This window comes from Pituophis catenifer, unplaced genomic scaffold (assembly GCF_029215685.1).
Source record: "Pituophis catenifer annectens isolate HBS135680 unplaced genomic scaffold, rPitCat1.0.hap2 SCAF_6, whole genome shotgun sequence".
Taxonomy (NCBI): domain Eukaryota; kingdom Metazoa; phylum Chordata; class Lepidosauria; order Squamata; family Colubridae; genus Pituophis; species Pituophis catenifer.
The window spans coordinates 38990750-39010188 of record NW_027256886.1 but is presented as its reverse complement, the minus strand read 5'-3'; the positions used below and the strand labels follow the sequence as shown (position 1 = coordinate 39010188).

The window sequence follows — 19439 nt, the reverse complement described above, 5'->3', positions numbered from 1 at the left end:
TATTGGTTCATCTTGCAAATAAAATAAAATCTGTTCTGATTTTATTGTTTATATAGAAAGAAGAAACTCCGCGATTCTTTCTCCATCCATGGCTCAGTTATACGGCTGTCACTTTTGAAGGGTATTTCTACCCAAATAGTATCTGCAGCAGTAAGTTCCTTTTGTCTCTTTCTTTATGCTTGCTCTTTGTGGCAAATAAACACCAATAATACACTAACTTGGAGTAAAATAATTTCCTTTTTACTGCAAGCCTTGGGATTTTATAGCCTTACTGTTGTGGCAAAATTGAGCTACTATCAATGGAATGAACAACACTTTACAAAAATAAAAATAAAAGGCAGTTTCATTTACATCATTATTTTTTGTTTGAATGCTTTCCAAAACAGAAATTATTCCTACAGATTTTGGCAGAGATTCTTTACTGCTACACAACATTCTAGGAAATCTATGCTCAGATAAAGTTATTTCTTCTGCATACTCTATTGTCCTCCTGAAATTGATGCGACCGGAGAGGAGGATTAACTGAATAGCGTAGTTCAAAGAAGCAACATATTTTAATTGGGAGGACAGTAATTTACTTCTGTCTAGAATAGCTATGGTTAGATCATGATTCTTGGAAAAGAGGCTGATTAAGCATCTTCCACCTGCTAATTACATGACTAAAGCAATATTTTTAACATCTATAAAACCTTCTGTAACCATGGTTCATTCTGCAGGTTCAGCTCTAGAGAAAAAAAATTGAACAGTTATATGGTCAGAGAGGGTAGACTTGAGAAGGCAAATTGGTTAACCTCAGATAAATTACTTGATATGAAGGTATTTTATTTTCATGATAAACCTCATGATCCCCTAATCCATGAATAATCCAGAAAATTATTTGGGTGTGTTGATTAATATCTCAATAGTTAGTAATTTTTTAAATTTCTAATTAGACAACTGCATCTAATACCTTGTCCTCATTTTATGTTTCTAAAATAAAGGTTGGTACCAGGAATGATTTTAATGTGAGAGACTTGTTCAGTTTTTTTCCTAGCCTCAGGATTCTTCAGGTATATAAATCTATTGGTTGATAGATTTGGGGATTCAGATGAAAAATACAAAGTGGATCCTATAAGTCTGAAGTTATATCATTTTAGGTATTCTGTATTTTAAAAACAATTGCTAATTTTTTCACTCTCTGTTTTTTGTTATTGTTGTAGGCCAAAGTGGATGCAGGTTTACCCACTGCAATTGTAAGTTTGAAAAGAATTTTAGATTTCTTTATGCTTGATATTTATTTTCTTGTATTTGATATTTTACTTGATTTTTTTCTTTTAATTAATCATTTCTTGGAGGCTGCCTGGATCAGTTCCTGCAGTTTTCTTGGCAAGGTTTTTCAGAAGTGGTTTGCTATTGCCTCCTCTATAGAACTGAGAGAAAGTGACTGGCTCAAGGTTACCAAACTGGCTTTGTGCATGAGACAGGACTGACAATCAGTCTCTGTTGTGGCCCGTCAGCGGCCTGTGCAGTTAGTAGTTGATTCCGACAGCGAGGAGGCTGGTGTGGTGCTGTGCCAGCAGCCTGTGCAGTTGGCACTCAAGTCGGACAATGAGGAGGCTGGAGAAGATGTTGTGCCATAGGTGGGGATTCAGCCAGGGCCTTCAGAACCTCCAGAAGCTCCCATAAGTGAAGAGGAAGAAGAGGAGGAGCCTCTTCTCGATGCATGAGCGCGCAGAGCTGTGAAAAGACAGGAGTGGCTCCTCAGGAGGAGGTCTCCTCGAGAGTAAGGCTTGGGGCTTATTGGCCACTCCCCTAGCCTATTTAAGGAAGGACGACGACTGATGCAAATTGCAGGAAACAACTTGTTCACATTCCTTCGAGTCTTGATTACAGAAACCTTTGATTTTGGCTCTTGTTTTTCTCTTATCAGTTTTCCTGCAAATTGATTCTGGGCATTCTGCCAACCACAGTAAGATTATGGTTATCTGAAATACTGTGCCTCAGAACTGAGTTATTATTCTTTGAATTCTTGTCGGCTGTTAATGAAGTTAAATTAACAGCCCTTGTCAGAAAAGACTGATTTATTGTACTTGTGTTCGAAGAACTACTAAGAAAGCTCATTAGTAGTCTTTAATTAGTTAATTAAGGTTTGTACGGATTTTGTGTGTGCTGTGTTCTTTGGGGTCTGTAGCTGGGGCAGAATAGTCTCCCAGTTTCTAGCCTGATACCTTAACCACTACATCGAACTGGCTGTCATTTTGGAATGCCTAATATAAAGTATCTTTGATTGAGCTGATAGTAAATCTTTATCCTCCTCCCCTCCCCCCAGATTTGTTGCTTCTAGAATCAGTTCCTGTTTGCACTACATCAAGTATATATTCCTTCTCAATCTAATTGTTTTTGCTTGGTTTAGGCAGCATCAAGTCTTATAGCAGTAGGAACATCCCATGGTCTAGCTTTGATATTTGGTAAGTAGGAGTGCCTGCTAATACTTGAAGCTTACTCTGGTTTTGTTTACACCCTGAAACACAAATAAAATCCTTGTTTTAGCCTTCAGTATGGTTTGCACTGCCTTTAAGGTTAATTTATTGAGTGTAGTCATGCAACTGCAGACATTTGAGATAAATGAGTGAAGTACGCTACAGTTAACTATGGGTAACCATGTTATGGGAACAAAACATATATGTTTATATATATATATATATAAACATATACTATATTTTATATATATAAAAATTATTATCTGGATCTTGAGTTTAATAGAAAATACTACATGTAATTAATATCTTATTAAAAGATTTCTTTGTAACCAGGATTAAAAATAAGCATATGTTCAAATAAGAAGTGGTTTTGAGCCATTGCTTCCATTAGTGACCCTGAAGATGTCTTGTTTGGGATGCATTATTTTTGTTATCTTACAAATACATTGAAGTTTCCATGCTTCAGAGAAACCGATTTCAACAGATCTGTTAGTGTCCAGAGCAGGGGTGAAATCCAGCAGGTTCTGACAGGTTCTGGAGAACCGGTAGTGGAAATTTTGAGCAGTTCGGAGAACCGGTAGCAGAAATTTTGAGTAGTTTGGAGAACTGGCAAATACCACCTCTGGCTGGCTCCAGAATGGGGTGGGAATGGAGATTTTGCAATATCCTTCCTCCAGGAGTGGGGAGGGAATGGGGATTTTGCAGTAACCTTCCCCTGGAGTGGGGTGGGAATGGAGATTTTGCAGTATCCTTCCTCTGCCACGCCCACCAAGCCATGCCCACCAAGCCACGCCCACAGAACCGATAGTAAAAAAATTCGGATTTCACCACTGGTGCAGAGATATTTTACTGGAAATAACAGGATATGGTTACTATCTATTTTTTCCCCATCATTTTTTTTGGCATTTCTCTTTCAACCATTTTCCTTATGGATTGAGAAGGCAAAGGTATAGTATGATGCATTTTGCATGTAATCTGCATGAGCGGCTACACTAGTTAAGTGGCAATACATTAGTACTCTGAAATTAAGATATTGTAACAGGCTATAAAGGGATGTTATAGATATATGTGTCCTTCTATTTTTTTTTCTTCCAGCAGTTGGTATTTTAACCATTGTCTGAGTTCTGCATTTTTAAACAATTCAAATTCTTTTAGGAATACTTGGTTTAAAATATTCATTGGCAATAAGTTGATCTCAAATATTACATCCTCTAATAGCCCATGTACTTAAAAAAGGGATTTACTTAGAATTTTCCATCTGAGCCATCCCAGAGTGTAATTTTGTCATAAGAATAAGCAACAAATTATACTTTTCTCCCATATCTTTCAAATATGTTTTGCAGCCTTCAAATTTGAAATCATAATAGTTTTTAAACTGTATTTCTAAATTATTGTCTGGTTATCTGATATCCAAAGTTTGTTGCATTTTTATAAAAGCAGATAGTATATAAAAGAATAATAAAAAATAGTACTATTTAAAATTTGTGTCAAAGCCACTAGTAAATATTTAGCAACATATTTAAAAAAGATATCAAGCATAGTATATAAAGCCTATAAATGGAAAAAAAACCTTTTAGTATTGTGTCTTCCACAACAAATATCCTGGAACTGTATATATTACAGAAACTCATAGTGGCCTATCACCCTCTCACATATATGAAAAGTATCCTCTTTAAGGGAAAAAAAAAGTCCCAGTCCAATCCACGTTTCTTCCGCCTCTGAATCAAAACTTTTCTTCACACCTGGAATCCAGGGACAAACTATTCAAAAAAGAAAATAAAAATTAATTGCAGTCAAATGAGCCCATTATTTATGCACACAGTACTCATTTCATCCTGAATATATTTCCTTTCAATACCCGCAATGCGTTATTGATCAGAATCTGCAAATTAGATAATTGTTTTTTTCATAAGAATAGATGACTAAAGTCTAAGACGTTTAACATTTTTTGATTCAGAGAATCAAATATTTTCTTCTTTCCTATCAAGTCTGTTTTACTTGATCTACTGCAGTCTTCATCTGTTGAGATTCAATTCTAAAAGGCAAAATCAGAAAAGCAAGATCTTTTAAAGTAAGAAGCAATTCTACAGATTTTTTTTTCTTTCCCAGTGGCTCTTTAATAGACCAGAAATGAATTTAGCTTTTTCTATAGCAGCTTCTGTGGCTTCAGGAGCAGCTATTACCTCTTGGAAATGCTTTTGCCTGCCTTCTCAACTTTGCATCTGTAATTTATTACTACAGAACAATAATTTAAACCAAGAAAAATGAGATAAATTTAAATGAATCAAAAGTTGAGGAAATAACTTCTTGTAGGGAATCTAGAATTATAAACAAAAATAAATTTGTTGTTTGTAGCCTTTTTATTGTAACTTACCCACAGATCTTCCATGGTGTAGATGTCAATAATGGCATTTTTATATCTTTGTTCTGGAAACCCTAAAAAAAGTTCTGATATAGTTCTTATAACTTTATAAGACAAAGTTCTTATAAAGCAGATAGAGACTAAAATGTATGTCTTGTATGATGGTTGTGAGCATGTAAATCTTGTGTGTTGTGTATTTAATTTCTGATGGTTGGAGTGTTTTTGTCTTTTAACAGGGTAAATTGCCCTCAATTCTTTTAATTACATTTTGGTGTTAGCAATTACAGCAAAATAAAACTTAGCTTTGCATTTGAGGTTCTGTATACTTGCAGAGGAGCTGACTGTAAGGTAACACCTGCAGTGCTCCTGTTCAATCAGCTTGTATTCTCCTGTGGATTTATTTTTGTCTGATGATGGTGTCATTTTAGATTTAAATATTAAGCCTTGTATATGCATGCCTGATCTTTATCAAGTCTCAAGTACATAGCGTTGCACATAAATAATGCATTACTAAATCTTTTTATGATACTTCATCTTTCATGCAATTTCATTGATAAAGTTGGATACCTCTAATATGGTTTCTAGGTCAATGGCAAGTTTAGAAAGATACAGTAACTTTAAGATTGAAAGAGATTAGACATTATAACAATATATCTGATGGGCAATATAATTAATGGTTTTTTAAAAATATGCAGCAGATCCAGGAAAAACAAGTCACTCTCCACCTTCCTCCCCATCTGTCTCCCTACTGAGTGTGTCTCACCGGATGATTGGAATAGTTGTCATCCGAAATTATTCTCGAAGCTCAATTGAAATGTATTTTAAAACAATTTCATGCAAAACTGTCTAGAGCTGATCATCTACTGTTGGCTTCTGACCTATAGCTGTTAATTAATCTCATATCAAAAGATGGATTTTTCAAAAGTGTTTGAATTTCTGCACTTATTAAAAGGCTAGAATTATTTTCTCTCTCACTGATTTATGTATTCTCGTTATAGCTGGATAGCTTTCTTCTTTACAGTGTATAATGAGGGTGAAGGTTCGTTCTCTGAGCTTGTGGATTGGTTTCCTAATGTTTCATTACCAGGCTAGATAACATCTTCAGTGGAGTTTAGGGGATGTCAGTATCAGTGTTTTTATGTTTATCTAGCCTGGTAACAAAACATTCAGAAACCAACTCACAAGCTCAGAGAACGAACCTTCACCCTCATCCTACGCGCTGCAGATATTCTCCACTATTACAAAATATTTGCTCTCGCTTTTTACCTTCCGCAAATGCTTTTTTCACCTTAAAGTTTATGCGCAGTTTAGACATCTCTAGAAACTGTGATTATGCAAGCCAGAAAAGTAAAGAGAAATTGTGAAAGCTTATAGCGTATTGTCAAAATGTTGAAGATTGTTTCATCCGTTTGCTTAGAGAGCAAAGGGTGAAAGACAGATTGAAGGAAGGTCTTCAACAGGCCCTATGCCTGTTTCTAACCTGGCCTATTGTTAGTGAAATTAGCTTCTGTTTTCATGAGGCAGACTCTCTTGGTTCCCTTTCTTCAAGATGCAGTTTAGAGCAGGGGTCTCCAGCCTTGGCAACTTTAAGACTTGTGGACTTCAACTCCCATAATTCTGGGAGTTAAAGTCCACAAGTCTTAAAGTTGCCAAGGTTGGAGACCCCTGGTTTAGACAGAAGCAGAACCCTTCTACTCTCTACCAATCAAGACATTTATGTTATAAGCATTTTTTAATATAGTTGCCTTGGATGGAGAATCTGAGCTTAGCCCTGTTATCAGTGGGACTCTGCTACTTAGTTTCTCAGTATTCTTCCAGCACCCTGCTTATGTTTAACAGCACATCCTGTTATTCCTGGTGAATTCAAATTAGCAACAACAACCGTGATTTGAATAACTGAGCATGTTTTTAAACTGAGCCAATTAAATTTGTGTAGATTTACTCTTTTCTAAGTTTGAAATGTTAATTGATTACATAGTTTGTGATTCTTTCCCTCTTGTTAAATAAATTTATATTCTGTTTAGATCCTAACCAGGCTCTTCGGCTTTGCTTGGGCAATACTGCTGTTGGTGCACAGTATGGGGCTATATCTGCTCTTAGCATCAACAATGACTGTTCGAGACTTCTGTGTGGCTTTGCAAAAGGACAGGTAATAATTTATATCCGATACACTTAAACAGATATACATAGTCCCAGATAAACGTGCAAAAGATTACAGAGTCAATTTGATTGTAGAGAAGGATGATTTCCAATACATAGTTTGTCATTCATCAACCTTTGAAAAATGCTTCCCACTGTTTTTTCTATTGTATCTATCATATGCTTTATTATAGAATTCTCTGAAAAGAAATAAAAGGGATGATTTCATTCAGTAATCTTTAGTTTTATAACTTTCATCCATAGATGGCTTGAAAGATGTCTTATAGTTTTCATTTTTTAATAATAATTAGTTGTATTACAGAAAGTTAATAATATATTGCTTACAGATTACAATGTGGGATCTGGCCAGTGGAAAACTGTTACGATCAATAATAGATGCACATCCTCCAGGAACTGCAATTTTGCACATTAAGGTAATTGTTCTGTCTTGTAAACTATATATGTAGCATTGAAAAGATTATGGAGATTAGACTTTTTTGACTAAAATAAATTGTGTTCAGTTACAAGAGCTGATATAGTTCTAATTTTAGATTGAATTCTATCGTTGTAGCTGGCATCACAGGTACATGCTTAGTATAAGGGAAAAGTCACATTGGGAGAAATGGAAAGAAAATAAGTAGGCTTTATAAAGAATTGAGGAAAATAATATTTTCTTTAGTTTACAGATGATCCAACTCTCGCAATCTGCAATGACAGTGGTGGTTCAGTATTTGAACTGTCATTCAAGTAAGAATATCTGATTTTATTATAACATTAGTTAGTTATTTGATCATTAGATTTAGCCATCCAACTCAACAGTGACTATAAGCAGTGTACACAACCATGGTAATTGAAAGTGAAACAAAAATGGAAATGATCAGAACAGAAGAGAACAAATATATTCCATAGCAAACTGATGTAATACAATCTCGGTGGACATACCGCGACCTATTTCAGACATTGAGGAAGAAGCTAGATTCTAATGAACTAGTGACCTTAGTGACTAGAAGAAGTTCACTTAAGGGTCAAGACAATTCAAATCTCTTTGGAGATGGTTGTTCCAGTGGTGCTGTTAGAGAGAAGGAGTGCTTCCTGGGTCCCATCAGATGACATTCTCTTTGTGCCCCTGAGACTAATGTACAGGGAAAGGCTATACAGGGGCAATCTTATCCAAGGCACTTGCAAAAGCCCTTTCTTGGCAGAAATGAAAAGTCTCACTCAGACTGCCTGTCAAGCCTTCAGGAAAATTCCAAAGCTTCCTCTTAAACCTTCAGATCTTGGGATGGACTGATCTAATAGATCTCTGGAAGGGAACAGTAGCTTTATATGAAAAGCAGTCTGAAAAGCAAGCAGAGAATAACCATGACCAAAGACTGATGACCTTCACCTTCAAATAGTGTCACAATTGCCCCGAGACCAACCCCCCCTCCAAAAAAACCAGATCTAATCTGTGCTTGTTTCTGTGAGTCAGGCCCTTGACAACTTGGCTCAGATCCATGGTTGCTATGGTAGCCACGGACTCCTGAGCCACTCCAGCTTGTATGTCACATGAGGGCAAGTTAAAATCTCCAGAACTATTAGACTCCATTGCCAGCCCTTGCAACTCAGGGTGCAAAAGGAAGGCTGGTACAACAGCAACAAAACCAGCTGCTTACTAGAGCCCAACTTTAGCCATTGGGTCTCACATCTGGCTGTCCAGCTGCCTTTTGAAAAAGCACCTTTGGGACAACCATGACCTGGATGACTGAGAATTTTCACAGACATTTAAATTTTGATTGCAGTTTGTATATTATTTGACAAAATAATATTTCCTTTACTACTTTTATTTTTTTCAATCATTATCTACTGTGTCATTGTTCATAGGATCATATGTAGTACTATCATAACCATATAAAAAGTAACTGCAGAAGGAAAAATTATCATATTAATTGCAGGACTCGGACACAATTTTCCTATTGCTCCTGGGATCATATCTACCCTATTTAAATTGTATGGCTTATACTTTTTTAAAAAAGTGTTACATTTAAATACATTTCTATATGACATGTATCTAAATCTGTCCCATTTTCTGTGATTCAGGAGAGTCATGGGTGTGAGAACATGTGAATCTCGCTGTTTGTTCAGTGGTTCGAAGGGAGAGGTTTGCTGCATTGAGCCTTTACATGCAAAGGCTGAGCTGAGAGACCATCCTATCACCCAATATTCTCTGCTAGCTATGGCTTCCTTAACAAAGGTAACCTACTTTCCATAAACATCCCATTTTAAAATTAATATTTGAAAAAGATGGTAAAATGCAGATGTTAAGGATGATTTTTATATTATTATTATTAACTTCAGATTCTTGTGATTGGATTGAAGCCATCTTTGAAAGTGTGGATGACATTCCCATATGGTCGTGTGAGTAATTAATTTTTTGCTTACTTTTAAATATTTATACTCCTCCCATTCTCCCAAGAATTATAAATATTTAGTTACAAATACTGATAGTTCTCGACTTGCAACAGTTTATTTAGTAACTGTTCAAAGAAATTTTGGGTTGTAAGTCAAGGGCTACCTGTAAACATTTAAATAGTGAAAGCTTACATTAATATGAAGCATAAAATTCAGCAACTGTGAAATATGCAACAATAAAAATGATTTTAAAATAGCAATTAATTAGAAGATCAGATAAGATCTTTACCATCTTTTTAAAAAATACTGAAAGTGAAATGGGCCTCTGAAAAGGGAATTTCAACACTTAAGTGAAGTCATTATTATTTCAGGAAAAAGTAGCTTGGAAATCTAGCTGCTTTCTGAAGGTTTAATAGAATAATATTATTATAGAACTGGCATATATAAAGAACAGAACTTGCAGGCTTGGGAAATGAATGGAACATAAAGTTTCTAAACATTCAAAAAAGCCAGTCTATAATAAATTGTACTGATCCTTCCACTACAAAATTCTCTTTCTAGTGTGTGTTTGATTTATATTGTACTCTAAACTGATCTTCATTATTTGATTTATATGAACATCATTTATGTGTCTGTTCTGTCCTGAGACTCCTGTAGATTTCTTGATCATGTGCTAGATCCAACCTGAGTTGGTTACTGGAGCCAACTTAGATTGGATCCTGCAACATTATCTTAGAACATGTTGCCTTCATTCGTGATCATGTGCTGCTAAGCACATGATTAAAATTGTTGGGATTAGAGCATCTTCTGATGTGTTTATGCTAATAATGTTTTAAATAGCTAACTAAGCATATCTCTATAAAAGTTAAAATCTAAGATACTTTGTACTTTACTCTTACATTTTACTCTCAAGAAGATCTTAAATTTTACCCATGTGGCATTTTTAATTTCTTCTGTGGTGGTAACAATTGAATCTCTCCTCTCCCTGCCTTTTTTTTTTAAAGATGGAACCATCTAGTGTTCCACTGCTTGCCTGGTATTTTGTTGCTGCCCAAACATCTGTGAATCCAGTGCTTGCTTTCTGTCGAGGAGATGTGGTCCATTTCCTTCTGGTAAGGCTCAGGCTATCCCTAAAGTTTGAAATTTGCTTTTGTAAATGTCTTCTCTTAAAATGAATGGAAAATAATTTTTGCGCTTGGCTCCTGAGTTGGAAATGGCTGTATTTTTAAATGAGTGTTCATATGTGCTAGTTTCGTTGCAAATTCGAATGATCGTATTATAAACAAAAGTTATTGCAAAGCGTAAGATTGGACTGTTGTGATATTCATGTCAAAAATGCCTAGAACAATTGCTTTCTAGATGATTCAGAGTTTGCACTACAATTTATATTTTGCATTTGTCTTTTTATTCCATTATGTAAATATACTAAGTACAGTATAAATATCTTCAAAAATATTATAACATCTAAGTATTGCTTGCAAAGGTTAGTAAGTTACAAAATTAATACCAAAGAATCTTGATTTGCAAGGGAGATGTCAAAGAATAATGGGATAAACTTCTCCATTAGGTAAAAAGAGATGAATCTGGAGCAATACATGTTACAAAGCAGAAGCAGCTACACTTGCATTATGATTTAATCAATTTTACAGTAAGTATTTGAATTTTATACTTAAGTAGGAAATACTAGTATTTTCTAGATTGAAAGAAGATCTGTACAGTATATCTCAAATTAAAGTGACTTGAGATGTCTGGAAAAAAATCAGACTGATGACTTTTATTTGTTTCCTGGATAATTATTTAATAATAAATGCAATTTTTGGATACATTTTTGTCACGTATGCCATTTTTCATGTGTTTCCAAACTACTTGGCAGCAATAGAACAATTTCTTATGTTCTTTATAGTAATAGAAAAGAAAAAATATTTGCACAAAGTCTAGAAAGAAATTATATGAATATGTAAAAATAGACATAATAAGCAAGATTGCTATGTCAACTGTTAAGAATGTTCGAAACCCATATTAATGCAATACCCACTGGACACCTTAAGTCACAAAACTGAGTGTAAACTTTTAAGCTTTCAAGTATTAAATGCTGTATAAGTTGATGTTAACTTGAGGTGGCTGATAAGTCATACATCTGTGTTTAGTTATATTTTGCTGGAGTCTGAGTGTAGCTTCCTCAGTTTCTCTCATAGGAATTAACTTCCAGTTCCCTGATCATTTTCATTCTCACTTTTTATACCCCTTCCAGTTTGTCTGAACACCACCATCCCTCCATTTAAAATGTAGTGTCTAGAATTCTACACACAGTGTTGGAGACGAGGTCTTACTTATGTAATTCTCTTGATGCAGCTTTTCTGAATCGTTTGTTGTGACATTACTGTGCAACTTTCGGACCTAATTATACAGTGCTGCTAACTTCGATACTTGAATAAACACTATCACTGTTTTAATATCAATTTCTTGTTTTTGCTTTCCTCTAGTGGATAAACTCCCATACAATTGTGCTTCTAGACAGTGTGGAAAAATTACATGTGATAGACCGTCATACACAAGAGGAACTTGAGACTGTAGAGATATCAGAAGTTCAGCTAGTATATAATAGCAGCCACTTCAAATCGTTGGCAACAGGAGGCAATGTTAGCCAAGCACTGGTATGGCTCTGTTTTGTTTCCGTAGTATTCTATTCTGTTTTGCTTTTGTAGTATTCTTTTCTGAAATTTGAGGTGTCTTGAAATGTTACAGATATAAATTTCTTTCTTTTTACTCTCTCTATATCATGGCTGCTGTATCTGCTATGTAGTACACTCTTATTACTGGTTGTAATAACAAAGGCATTACTTTTTCAAAGCATTTTATAGGAAATGGTTTTAATACAATTTTACATGGTAGCTGCATTTATATATTTTATAATATATTGCTGATGTATAGCCATTGTACCCATTATAACAAATATAACTTTTGAAAGCCCTTCACCATAAAGATTAACCCAGTTTTATTGAGCCTTGTTGCTTGCACTGTCATAAAATTCTCTGTGCTACTGGGTACATCCAGTCTGTAAGTGACTTTCAGATGTTAACGTAGCTGTAATATTTATTGGAATTAAAAGTTTACAGGAATATGACATGTACAGCCTGACCAAAGAAATCATACTCCATTTTATATTTCTAAAATATAGCTTTGCTTTTCAGTGGATCAAGATATAGGCAGTTTATAGCTGCTACATGTTTCAAAGAGGATAACAAGGTTTTTTTTCCCCTTTGCTGTTCAAGTTTAGACTTTGAAAATTGTATTTAAAGGGCCTTCAAAGTCAGAGCAAATCTAATGTCTGGGGAATGCTGTTCCAAAGGATAGATATCATAACAGAAAAAGGTCTCTTCTTGGGGCCCGCCAGATGTCGCTCTACAATAGTTAGGATCCAGAGCGTACATCTCCTGCCAGAAATGATGAGTAGATATGATTGGGGAGAGGCACGCCCTCAAATAACCTAGATCCTTGTCATGTTTATGGCATAATTTAGTACAGAATAGTAGCAATTTTTTAGTGTAGGGTGTAAATTAATGTTAAACAGTTAAAGCTCTTTTTTGTTTTAGGTACTATATACCAGTATATACTATATGTACTATATAGTACATATAGTGCTATATGGTATGTACTATATACCACAAATTCAAAGACACTGAGGATAAACCGCTAAAATATTTTGCTTGTCTTGCTTCATTTATATTTTAAACAATTGATTATTTATTATACCTGGCTTTTATCCAATAACAACGTAAATTTTGTACTCCTGCATAAATAAAAATATTCTGTGTTTTTTAGGCACTGGTGGGTGAGAAGGCTTGCTACCAGTCAATCAGCAACTGTGGTGGTCAGATTTTTTATTTGGGTACAAAGGTAAGTTTGTCCAGGTTAATAGCAATAGCACTTAGACTTATATACCACTTCACAGTGCTTTTACAGCCCTCTCTAAGTGGTTTACAGAGTCAGCCTATTGTCTCCAACAATCTGGGTCCTCATTTTACTGACCTTGGAAGGGTGGAAGGCTGAATCAACCTTATTCTTCTTTATCATTTCTCTTATTACTTATCAGACCTGTTAGCTGAGTAAATCATCTGTCCTTTAATCAAGTGATTTAATTCAAATACATTTTCATAACATGATGTGAACATTTCTACATAGATTTGTTCAGTTCAGGTAACACAGCAAGCTTGAATTAAGCAAAATTTATAATGACGGTATTTGAACTTTTTATTGCAGCTGCTCTAGAGAAGGAAAGAGAAAGAAAAATATATGATTATGAGACTTTGGGGGATTGTTATTGTCAGCAAAATTGTTTTTGTCGACAACTCTAAAATAGTTCAGCATAGTCTTCTTTGACATGGACACCTCTGAGATACATTGATTTCAACTTCAGTAATTCCCCTGCCAAAATCAAAGAAAGCTATTTAGCATATGTGTGAAAAGTTGATTCATCATCCTTCTACTCCTTAAGATACCATAATTATTGCTAATATACTCTTAAATAAATATCTGTTACTCACCTGTTTTCCCTTCATCTGCTTTCAGTCTGTTCATGTTTTAACACTGAGGACCTGGAGGGAGGTAAGTGATGAGAGAAGGAACAAGTTACTTTTTTTCATGGCTTGATAAATAGAGCTGTCAGTGAGAAACATTTTCAGATAAAATGTACAGATTGTTGAAAAAAAAAATCAGTATCCCGACTTCTGTATATCATTTTTATTAATATAACATTTTAAACTAATATTTCTCAAAATTGGCAATTTTAAGAGGTAAACTTCAACTTCCAGCATTCCCCAGCCAGCCATTATCTGCCACTGATAACCTGTCAATTTAATTCCACTTGGAATTTGTCTTGTAAATTTTATTTCAGATTGAAAAATAATACAAATATAATTATTTTAGTGGGTGTGTGGAAGATCTTGATTTTAGGTTATACAGTATTACTTTTAGCTTAAAATGATTCCTAAATATTGTTTAAATTTCTGACTGAGAAAAGAGGAATTAGTAATTGTTTTTAAAACAGAATTAGCTAGATGGTTTTCATTTGAATTTTAAAGAAAATGCTACTTTCTTCAGAACAAGCCTTTAGAATGCTGAAGACAAAAACAGGATCACTGCAAGCTTCTGTTAAGTTTATAGTATCCATGTTTCACTGAATATTATTTATCTATATTTCTGTATGTAATTTTTGTGCTTTTTATCTTAGAGGATCGATCACCTTCTGAAACAAGAATGTCTTAATGAAGCATTGGCTTTGTCGTGGTCCTTTCATGAAGGAAAAGCCAAAGCTGTTGTGGGTAAGTGTATTTAAATCAAGTAACAGCAATTTTTTTCTGTTCTTGGTTGCCATCATTTCTTCCTGTCATTTGTTACTTCATGTACTGTACTATTTACTCATCTTGCATATGAAGTCACAATCTTTCAATGCCATGAGTGTCATATAAGGCGTTGGACAATCAAGGCTTTTGCATATCACTTTTGAAAGGACATACAGTAAGTTACAGTATGTGAATAGCTAGCGGTGATTGAAATGGTTGATACCTTATGTGAAAGTTGTAAAAACTGGGAAGTTCAAGTTGTATGCCACTGCTGCTGAATTTAGCATGCATTATGTAAATAGACATTAAACTATTTTTGATCATTTATCATAATATTAAAAATTCCACCTTCTGAGTTCCGGTTATAAAACTGGAAACATTAAACATTAGAAATAACATATAAATTCACTACCATAGTAATTCAATTATACCTGGATAGTTTGTATAAATTATAAAACATTAAGCACTTGTTATTATACTTAAAACTTTATAGGAGATAAAAAGAAATTGCTTCTGTTTGTGCCCTGAGTTTAAAAATTAAAAGACTTTTGTTTTTGAAACAGGCTTATCTGGGGATGAACAAAAACGGAAGGCTGTTGTTGCAGACAGAGTGAGTTTTTCTTTTGTTTAATCTAAATTTGTGTTCAGCTTTAGAATGAAATTCTTTTTGTATATTTTATTTTCCTCTATGAAATACGTATGTGTGGGTTTCATTGCGAAAAGGTTGATTTTTAGCCATGCAGTTTCCTATAACTAATCCTTGTTTGTATACCTACATCTTTATACATGATATTTAAGGTATATTTTAATAGAATTTTAGGTTAAACTACTCACGTTATAGATGGTTATTAATTTTCTACATTTTTAAACAGCAAAAAAAGAGGATAAAACCGAGGCAATAGAGCTCCAAGAATGTTTAATCCTGTTTTTCTCCTTTCTGAACTTGGTGTCTAGTTCCCTGAACTAGAAAGGAAGACTCTATATCCAAATAATTTACTTTTCAAATGAGAGGATTGTTTTACTCTAATAGTATTATAAAGGAGAAATGTGAGGAGTGCGGGTTTTTTTTTACTGTTTTTGATCTAATCTTGCTTTTATAAGTGGAAAAATTATCTTAAATTCAGAATTGTCTTACTTTGAGGTAATTTTAGTGTACATTTGTTACAGGAATCCTGTATGCAGTCAGTTAGAAGTTTAATATTGGATTAAGTGTTAAAGTTTTACCACTTCAGTATTACTGCAGAATTAAAAACTGAAATAAAGATGTTTTCCTGTAGAAGCATCTGAATACAGTACCATAATATAGTTTCCTTTATTTATGATTTTATGATTGAATATGCTCGCATTCTGCTCAAATTTCTATTACTGGAAAGTAGATTGGGACAATTTGTCTCAAACTCCATAGAAATTATGAAATGATTTCAAAATTGTTTTTTCTAAAAGCAGGAAGAAAAATTCTAAGTCAATATTAAATCTGCTTTTGGCCGATGGATTTTGCTTTTTGTTTTTGCTCTGTATGAACTACATGCAATTGTCTTATGCCTTAAAAAATAGGACAAACTGTAGGGAATCCATCCTTCATGCAAGCACAGGACTGGGTTTCTTAGTACTCATGTTTCCTGCTATATTCCCAGTAGAACAGATGAAGCTGCTTTGCTCCTTGGACACTCTATGAAAATTTTCTGGGGAAGGAGGGGAAATAATCTTTACTATTAAACTGATTTTGGGCCCTGTCCTTTAGGATCTGCAAGAACAAAATTTATTAATTAAGTCCTCTGGGGTAGAAAGAGAGATTCCAGGTTGCAGTAGCAAACCTGGAATGTAGGAATGGAATCCCAGCCAGACCTCCTTCTGCACTCAGAAAATTGGTTCCACAGCCCTTTTGTCACTTTATCAGAAACGAAGGGGAGGGGAGCATTCTACTTCTCTTGAGGATCAATATCTAAACCCGAAGAAGGTCTGGGAAATTGGTGAACCTTGCTTTTCCTTGCCTTGCCTTCAAGTCCACTTTAATGAGCCCTTGGGAAATAATTTCAAAATATGCCTGAAGCAAACTTCCTCATAAAATATACAGGTGCTTATTGGGCAAAAAGGTATTGTACCAATGTTTTTGTAGTACTTTTTTTAATCAGACATGTCTCATTATATTAGGACTATAGACATACTATAATCTTTTGGTGTTTATAGATGGTTGAAATACTTATTCATTGTGCTGATCGAACCATGAAGAAATGTCCTGAGCAGGGTAAAATCCAAGTTATGGAGCAACATTTTCAGGTATGCTACTTTAGACTTACTCCCAAAGGGTGTATTAAAAAGAAAAAGCAGGAGCAATAACTTTTCCTCTTGAATTATCTTCAAGAGGAAAAAGAAATTGTGGTCTTAGGCACTAACATTATCACATATTTTGGTTCATTTCCAATTTATCATATAAATGGAAAATTCATATTGAAGAGACTTCACAAGTATATATAGTTGTAGGAAGATATAAAATAAACAGAAAAGAATAAAGGGATGGTAAGAACAGATGCAATTGCTTAAGGAACTAGAAGGAAAATACATTGTTTAGATAATGGACAAGAATAAAGCTACCATGATGTGTGTCTTCTTAGTCTAAGGCAGCAAAATGAGCAAAAAATCCTGCAGTCTTTCAAAGACCAAGAGTTTCTGTATAAATATTGTATACATAACATTGACTGTAATTTGAAGGAAAAAGATGATGATAAAAAGCGAGATGAGTACCAGTTGCCTTAGAGTTGACTAAATGTAAAATACCCATATCATTTTACATGGATGTATAACAAAGTAACACATATCAAGAAATCTTGTTTTCAGGCCAGTCAGGCCATCAGTCTTAAGTAGTTTACTATAATTTAGTTCTTTGGCAATTATTAATATTCACATAATACAGTAAACAAAAAAAATATCCTGTATTTAATGTGTTCTTGAAAAGTATTCATAAGTTGCTATTGGTGCAAAATACAGCATCTCAATTGTAAAATACAGTACTGCACTGCAAGATCTGCACTAGTTGCTACTTTCTTATTAAGCACAATCTAAGATTTGGGTATAGGACTTGACTATCTAAGAGTCCACCTCTCCCATTAAGAACCTTTTGGTCTACTAAGGAGAGGCCCTTGGTATATGCAAATAGTTAGATTTTCCATATTCCTTTTCTGCAGACTATGGTCCCTGTCATTGTTGACTATTGTCTCCTGCTTCAGCGAATGTAAGTAAAAGCATGTCTCATGAATTATGGCAAATTTTCCAGTAGATTGCATCTGGATTGCAGTCTGTGCTAGTCTTCTAGGCTGTTTTAATAAGAGTGAGATCGAATCTACTTGTGCCATAGCACTTGGAGAAGTGCTTCATGCAATACCTGAAGTATTCCTCTGAATCTTCTGTGTATTTTCAGAGAAGGGAGGGAGGGTATTAAGAATGGGTAGGGCAGTCTTCAAGAGGATGTGGTGCTTCAAAGGCACCTTGCCAATGGACTTGCATAATCTTAATGGCTAATTGTTCTATAGCTAGCTTTAAGGTAAACATATATGTGTATGTTCTGTCTGCATAATTTTGAATAATAGTACTATGTTTAGAAATTGTTTTTGTATAAAATAGCAGATGGCTAAAACAGATGTATTGCTACAAATTTATCCAGTTTACATAAACTATAAACTTTCAGAATAATCTCTGTCAAATACTTGCCATGTCTTTTCCTCCACAGAGATATATTATTTGGTCAAATGTATGACAAGATGAGTGAAAATTCTGTAGCAAAGGGAGTGTTTTTAGAATGTCTTGAGCCATACATTTTAAGTGATAAATTGGTTGGAATCACAGCTCAGATTATGAAGGATTTGCTACTTCATTTCCAAGATAAGAACTTAATGGCAAACATGGAAGCCTGCATTGTACATATGGATATTACCAGCCTTGATATACAACAGGTGATAACTTTTTATAGTTTATAATGTATTATTGATGAATAAGAGGAATATTCAAAGAGTTCTATATTGTATGTTTTCCTTAGTGCTATAAAGTACAGTGGTACCTTGGTATTCATTATTAATTGGTTCCAGGAGGTGTGATGAGTACCAAACAAATGATGAGTACCGGGACAAAATATTTGTGTCAAAATGGTTAAGTACCAAATTTGATGAGTTTCAAAGTAGTTAAGTACCAAGTATACTGTATTTAGTAACCAGATCTTGTGTTTTAATCTGTCACTTGATTAATCCCAAATCTTACTTTAGGATGATTTGTGGCTATAAAAAGAGGAAGCTTGCTATAATAATTCCTTAGTCATAGGAATTTTGGTAATGAAGGCCTTGGTACTACAGTGGTTTAAAGCACCCTGTTATTAACACAGCTGCCTGCAATTTCTGCTGGTTCGAATCTCTCCAAGGCTCAAGGTTGACTCAGCCTTCCATCCTTTCTAAGGTAGGTTAAATGAGGACCCAGTTTGTGGGGGCAATAAGCTGACTTTGTATAAATATACAAAAGTATGAAGGCTATTGCTTAACGCACTGTAAGCCGCCCTGAGTCTCCGGAGAAGGGTGGCATATAAATCAAATTAAAAAAAAAAAAATAGTGCCAGCTGCTCTTCAGGCCTACTTTGATGAATGCATTGGACTAAATACTGAAATGTATCTATAGATACCTAGTTCCAGATATATAGATCTGACAAAGGCAGATTGTCCAGCCCATTAGAAAAGGGATTGAGGGAAAATGCAGACTTTGAAGTCA

At 34.5% G+C, this 19439-nt stretch overlaps 1 protein-coding gene across 1 annotated transcript in view; it reads left to right on the top strand.

Annotated features, from left to right (window-relative positions):
• The window catches only part of VPS8 (VPS8 subunit of CORVET complex), an 87398-nt gene that overhangs the window by 2507 nt on the left and 65452 nt on the right, over positions 1 to 19439 (top strand). Inside the window, exons 4-21 of the mRNA XM_070946443.1 lie at positions 57 to 150; positions 1200 to 1232; positions 2393 to 2447; positions 6846 to 6970; positions 7308 to 7394; positions 7640 to 7707; positions 9040 to 9193; positions 9298 to 9357; positions 10356 to 10463; positions 10919 to 10999; positions 11835 to 12005; positions 13174 to 13248; positions 13921 to 13956; positions 14582 to 14672; positions 15257 to 15303; positions 16881 to 16970; positions 17876 to 17922; positions 18418 to 18640. Coding sequence (XP_070802544.1) covers positions 57 to 150; positions 1200 to 1232; positions 2393 to 2447; positions 6846 to 6970; positions 7308 to 7394; positions 7640 to 7707; positions 9040 to 9193; positions 9298 to 9357; positions 10356 to 10463; positions 10919 to 10999; positions 11835 to 12005; positions 13174 to 13248; positions 13921 to 13956; positions 14582 to 14672; positions 15257 to 15303; positions 16881 to 16970; positions 17876 to 17922; positions 18418 to 18640 — 1645 coding nt within the window. The remainder of the gene's footprint in view (positions 1 to 56; positions 151 to 1199; positions 1233 to 2392; positions 2448 to 6845; positions 6971 to 7307; positions 7395 to 7639; positions 7708 to 9039; positions 9194 to 9297; positions 9358 to 10355; positions 10464 to 10918; positions 11000 to 11834; positions 12006 to 13173; positions 13249 to 13920; positions 13957 to 14581; positions 14673 to 15256; positions 15304 to 16880; positions 16971 to 17875; positions 17923 to 18417; positions 18641 to 19439) is intronic.